Here is a 6540-nt window from a genome sequence, read left to right on the forward strand (position 1 = left end):
GTATGAACAAGGGACTGTATCTTAAGAATGAAATACAAAAGGCAGTTTTAGTTTTTGAATAGTTTTTCTCCTATAAACTGAGAAATGAACCGACTCTTCGTCTCTAACTGTTTCTCTCAGCCCAAGTCCATCTGCTCGTCCCTGCAGCAGCAGCAACTCAAACAAGACGACAGCCAATCCCACAGTGAGGACGACAGCGGAGGGGGGGGACCATCAAGCGCTGTCCGGCCCCGCAGACGGCGAGTCCGGCCAAGGCCGCCTCCAACGTCCCCCCGCGGCCCCCGCCCCCGAAGCTGCCGCCCCACCGCCGCAGCAGCCTAGGTAACGAGAGTCCAAAGCGCACGGACGGCGAAAACTCTGCCCCCGACGATGATGGGAGCTTTAGGCATTTCTGGGAGTGGCTCCACACGCCTCACACAGAGGAGGAGCTGGAGGAGGCGTGGGAGGTGCTGAAGGAAGTGAAAGAGGAGGAAAAAAAAGGAGGAGAAGGAAGCGAGTAAGAGCAGCCGATTGGTAGATTGGTAGTGTCCACAGACCCTTTTGTCCCCTTCGACTGATTGTGTGGTCTCCCATCAGTCAGTCCTCGGAGTCTGGTTGATTTTATTTGTCCCATGAGCTCATTAATACTAGTGCCTTTTAATTTTTTTTGTTTGTAGTTCCTCCCGTCCATCAGCTTCTGCTTAATATGGTTGTTTGTCATCTTTACTGGCATCGGATTGGTTGATTAACCCCAATCAGTCAGAACATACCAGTCTGCTACCACTTACCCTCGCTTCCCAGGAGGAGGAGGAAGAAGGAGGAGAAAACATCGTCCTGACTCATCAGAACCAGAAACATACGTGTGACGCTGCACAAATGAAATGATCCTCTAGTTTCATCCAGAACTAAAATACACACGTCCTGCTGCTGTGTTTGTATTAGTGACTCAGTGATACCGGCTCAGTTAGGATTCTGTAGCTAAATAATCAAATGCAGTTTCTTTTATTTTGAGATGGAAGCTGAGCAGGAGCAGAAGCACCGGTGTAAAAATACATCAATTATGTCTATTATTATAATAATATGATTGGGGAATACACGTTTGAAAAACAATGCAGCACAGGAGTATTCTAATATTTTCACATTTCAGTACTGTTAAAAACTCTGGTAAGTTTAGGTTTTTTGATTTTCATTTAATCTCAGGACTTTGTTATTTGGATTTTATGGTTTTTATACTGAATTGATTAAGAACAGGCAAGTGATAATACTTCCATGATACATTCACATTGGATCAGTTAATTCATATTTCTCTTACGTTCTGGTAGAGAACTTTTTTTATTGAGCTGTCGTGAGGGAAAATGTATTTGTCCATAGCTCAGTCCCAGTATTGAGGTATTTAATTTGCCTACTCAAACTTGTCATCCCAGTCGTCTGCACACTGAGCGGACCACTGTCCAACCGGTCTGGTTCATTCACGCCTTCTTTTGGTCACGACCGTATTTGCTCCTCTGTCTTCTTCCTGCTGCAGCCTGCTCCCTCACTCTCTGCTCCCAGTATTTCTTTGTTTTAGCTGAACTCTCCTCTGTGTCTCGAGTCCTGTAGATTAGACTGTACTCACTGAAATCAATGATGTCCCTGAGTGTCGGTGTGAGTGGACTGTTCTCCAGGGGCCATCTGTACCGACCGTCTCCCGCTCTGTCCCTCTCTGTCCTCACACTGTCCCTCTGTCCCTCTGTCTCTCAGACGTACTGAGCTGTGGCTCTGTTGTTCTTGTTGGTTGCAGGTAATGGGCTGAACGCTCCACACAACGGAGAGAAGGACAGTCCGGCAGAGAGACAGTCCACCATGCCCCCTAGTGTCCCCATACGGAAAGACAAGAAGGATGTGGCGGTAAGCAGACTTTGCTCAGCAGCAGTGATTTGTGAGGAATTTCCAAAGGGTCCAAATAGATTTTCACTGACTTGTTAGTTAACATATTGATATAATTGATAATAATGCACATATTGCTGAGTCGTAGAGCAGAAAGGTTTGCACCCTGTTGAAGGCAGTTGGCTGTATTGTGTCCCTTTGCACTCAGGACACAGATTTGAATGACTATGTTTAAAATAGTTCTCACAAATTCCGAAATGTTGAGTTAATGTGAAGATTTGAAGCCTGTGAAGTTTCAAAATGATGAATTTTTGGGCCTCAAACCAGAGTAGGGCCAAAACAAGTGCTTACTGACTTTGTGTGCATGTATGTGTGTGTGTGTGTTTCTGCATTTCTCCCAGACGCCGATCAGCAACGGTCTCCCACCCACACCTAAAGTCCATGTAAGTAACAGTTTGGTTCTGCTTTGTATACCATCATATCTATAATCAGGGCTTTACATGTTTGTTGGATTTCAGTAGATTCACTCTGTCAGAAGCAGATATTTAATTCAAACTGTTCTCCTCAAGAAAACTTTCATATCTCTGGGGAGAAGTTTATAATTAATAAATGAAGACATTGTTATCTGTTCAATTCTTCCTTTGCACCATATTCATTAACCGTCTCCTGTTGGCAGATGGGTGCATGTTTCTCCAAGGTGTTCAACGGTTGTCCTCTGAAAATCCACTGTGCCACTTCATGGATCAACCCAGACACCAGAGGTAACCAGCAGGAAACCAGTTGAACACCAGCTCACTCGTCTACTTGTTTGTTCATGTTGTAATCTGAGCTGTTTTGGCTCTAATGACTTTATTGTTGTGTTTCTTTTTCCAGACCAGTATTTGATATTTGGAGCTGAAGAGGGATCTACACATTAAACCTTAATGAGCTGCATGAGACCACGATGGAGCAGGTGCGACTGAACATAAAGACTTTCACACGGAGAGGCCTCTGCACAACACTCACTTAAATTCATTAAAGCTGCAGCACGTTGCACAAACTCACAGATCTCAGTCCGTGAGTTGTTCCCTGGGAAATCTGTGAAAAAACAAACAAACCAAAAAACACTGTATCTCACTATGTTAATTAAAAACATCCCAGATCTGCCTTAAAATGTTATGGTTAGTTCTTGGCCCACGTCTCATCCAAGTTTAGTGGAAATCTGTTCAGGGGTATTTGTGTGATCCTGCTGACAAACAAGTGAACAGAGCAGAGCAGCACATAAAACAAAATAATAGTGATATACTTTATGAAAATGTGATCTAGTTGTGTTGTGTTAGTTTGCTGCATCTTAATTTTCTCTGTCTTCTGTCTGCAGCTCTTCCCACGAAGGTGTACCTGGTTATACGTCATGAACAATTGTCTTCTCTCCATATCTGGTGAGCTCTAACATTTATCTACTTCTCTGTCGATTGTCATAACAGGATTCATACTTTTCTTTGTCATATTAAGAGATGTGTCTTCTCTTTATCCTAATTCCAGGAAAAGCGTCGCAGCTGTACTCTCACACCCTGAGCGGTCTGTTCGAACAGGCCCGGCAGTTACAGAAGTTACCAGTAGCCATTCCCACACACAGGCTGCCTGATAAGATGATTCCCAGGTAACGCTCCAACCAGGAGGCCAAACCACATTTACCTGTGATCCTCTGAAGTCTCGAACTTCAACATAAACCACAAACTGTCTCTGTTTGTGCCTTTTGCAGGAAGTTTTCTGTGTCCAATAAGATTCCAGACACTAAAGGCTGCCAAAAGTGCTGCGTAGGTGAGCAGGAGCATTTCATATGTTCTAACTAATGTCCCATAATACTGTAAGTTCAGTGAATAACGAACTGAAAGGTGCGTACAACACTGTAAAACCACATATTATAGTTCAGTAACAAAGATAAGATGCATAGAGGCTAACGAACAAAGTGTGTAGTGCTGCTGAGACACAAAACGTAAAGGTAATAATGACGTGTTGTGTTGTTGCAGTGAGAAACCCGTACACAGGCCACAAGTATCTGTGTGGAGCCTTCCAGTCCAGTGTCATGCTGCTGGAGTGGGTGGAGTCCATGCAGAAGTTCATGCTCATCAAGGTTTGTTTTGGTTTATTCCTTTCTGCTGTAAATCTCACTGACTTCCTGTCTGAGGTCCTGTCGTCTCTTTACAAACAAGCGACTCTGAGGCAGCTTCTCTTTTTCCTCCACTCGACAGAACATCGACTTCCCGCTGCCGTGTCCGCTGGAGGTGTTTGAGATGCTGGTGGTCCCGGAGCAGACCTACCCTCTGATCTGCGTGGCCGTCAGTAAAGGCACCGAACCCAGCCAGGTGGTCCGGTTCGGCACAGTCAACCCAAACTGTACCTCGTCCTGGTTCACAGAAGAAGGTGTGAAACGGTGCTGACGTGTGAATGATGTTTGTGACGTGTTGAACATGAAGGTTAAACACAAACTCTCCCTCATCTTTGTGCAGACACACCACAGACTGTGTGATCCACGTCACTCAGCTAGAGAGGGACACCATCCTGGTCTGCCTCGACAGTGAGTACCACACACACACACACACACACACACACACACACACACACACACTCTCTCTGTGCTGTGCAGCTCTTCACTACTTCAGGTCCACGTGCACAGAGTTTGCAGCAGATTCATCAGAACCTCACTCTCTCTACAGGATGTATAAAGATAGTGAACCTGCAGGGCCGCTTGAAATCCAGCAGAAAGCTTTCAGCCGAGCTGACGTTCAACTTCCAGATTGAAGCCACGGGTAAATAAAAACAACCACACCCATGACTCAGGTCTCTGCTCGTGGGTTTTTAAATTACAAGCTTGTTTGTCTGTCTGCTTGTTCGCAGTTTGTCTCCAAGACAGTGTCCTGGCTTTCTGGAGGCATGGCATGCAGGGGCGGAGTTTCAAGACCAACGAGGTGCAATGTGTGTGTGTGTGAGAGTGTGTGTGAGAGTGTGTGAGTGTGTGTGTGTGTGTGTGAGAGTGTGTGTGTGTGTGTGTGTGTGTGTGTGTGTGAGAGAGTGTGTGTGTGTGTGTGTGTGTGTGAGAGTGTGTGTGATATCCTATGGTCCGTGTAATGAGGTTCACTTCCACGCATCTAGACAGGATGTTATTTGAAGTCATGAAACATTTGATCAGGGTCCAGTTTAACGTGATTTGTGTCACCAGTCGAAGAAAACTGAATTTAATCTTTAACATCTTGGTTTATGAGTGAAACAGGCTTTAAAGACCTTTTCATGATGAATATCCGACTTGATCATCAACCATCAGCCGGTGATTCACTGGACCTCACATGTATCCTCCCACCGGACATTACACGGTTTCTCCTTGAACTCTGACCTTGACTTTGTCTCTTCCCTCGGTCAGATCACCCAGGAGATCTCTGACAGCACACGCATCTTCAGACTACTGGGATCAGACAGGTGAGAACACGCCAGTCACCAGCACGTACACACGACTTCTCACTTCATACACATCGTCACCCTCTGGTCTGTGTTAACTATGATGTCTTCTCACTGAAGACGTGCTGACTGTAGACATCCAGAGGCCGGGGACAGAGGCATCTCTCTGCCCAGGTACACCCACTGCTCGCTGGCCACACGTGGCCCAAACCTCTGCCTCTTTCTGTGGGAAGTCTGGAGGTCTGCTTGACTCAGGAGCTTTAGGAGGAAGGGACTCTGTGTGAAAACACACTTTATCAAGTCAGGACGGCAGTGGCACCAAAATCATCTTTGTATGGTCTGAACTCTAAATTCAGTTTCACAACTTTTACTCAATTTGAGCTTCCGTCAACCTCTATTAGATTATTCTGGTGTCTCCTGCCTCATTGCACAACGGGAGCCTGTAGGTTTGATGTGTGAGCCGTTGGGTTCCTGTCAAACCTGAGACTGTGTCTGAAGTTGCTCGACGTGTTTCCAGAATCTCCCGTACATGGGTCAGTGCCACCATCTTGGCTGTCCTGTCGTCCATCTTCATACACAGTCTATGGTTGACAGCTTTCTCTCTGTTTCCCTGCAGGATACCTGAGGTATTACTGTAGTTTCATAATGAAATGTGTCCCTGCTGTCGCTGTCTTCTGTTAACCGGGCGTTTACAGGGTTAGAGTGGATCCTGCGTGGGTTGCTGGTTGTCTCTACGTATTTTACTCCTTGCAGAAGAACTAATAACATGCTGAAACAGACTGGGTTGTTCCTTTATCAGGGATTTAAAGGGGAAAACATGATTTAACATGTCTTTGTATCCTCACTTGTGTGTGTGTGTGTGTGTGTTGTGTGTACAGAGTGGTGGTGCTGGAGAGCAGGCCCACTGACAACCCTACAGCCCACAGCAACCTCTACATCCTGGCAGGCCATGAAAACAGCTACTGAGACACACTCGCACACACAAACACAATCTGCTGTAAACAGCGTACCACTGATGCAACCGGGAGACACACTCAGTCCAACGTTATCCCACCGGCCTCCACCTTCTCACTGGGCAGTGTAACTGGGAGACGAGCAGTTTGTGGGTGCAGACGTGGATTCCCACTCCGCAGTGTTTTTATGTGTATCAGTTGAGCATGTTGTAGAAGGACAGCGGGTTGTGGGCTGGTTTCTGACGGAGCGCGGGTTGAAGCAGCTGGTCTGAGGCCAGTCTGGGTCGCGATGGCTGGGGGGGGGGGGGGG

At 46.3% G+C, this 6540-nt stretch overlaps 1 protein-coding gene across 1 annotated transcript in view; it reads left to right on the forward strand.

Moving 5' to 3' along the window:
* Positions 1-6534, forward strand: part of LOC117775336 (mitogen-activated protein kinase kinase kinase kinase 3-like) — a 32516-nt gene extending 25982 nt beyond the window's left edge. The window contains 18 exon segments of the mRNA XM_034608408.1: positions 121-177; positions 180-321; positions 1760-1866; positions 2247-2288; positions 2522-2606; positions 2719-2748; positions 2751-2797; positions 3203-3263; positions 3367-3484; positions 3587-3645; positions 3855-3958; positions 4077-4248; positions 4335-4346; positions 4349-4402; positions 4542-4634; positions 4723-4793; positions 5243-5298; positions 6156-6534. Of these exon segments, the coding sequence (XP_034464299.1) occupies positions 121-177; positions 180-321; positions 1760-1866; positions 2247-2288; positions 2522-2606; positions 2719-2748; positions 2751-2797; positions 3203-3263; positions 3367-3484; positions 3587-3645; positions 3855-3958; positions 4077-4248; positions 4335-4346; positions 4349-4402; positions 4542-4634; positions 4723-4793; positions 5243-5298; positions 6156-6243 (1398 nt within the window). The 3' untranslated portion in view covers positions 6244-6534.
* Positions 6535-6540: the final 6 nt, after the last annotated feature.

This window comes from Hippoglossus hippoglossus, chromosome 15 (assembly GCF_009819705.1).
Source record: "Hippoglossus hippoglossus isolate fHipHip1 chromosome 15, fHipHip1.pri, whole genome shotgun sequence".
Taxonomy (NCBI): domain Eukaryota; kingdom Metazoa; phylum Chordata; class Actinopteri; order Pleuronectiformes; family Pleuronectidae; genus Hippoglossus; species Hippoglossus hippoglossus.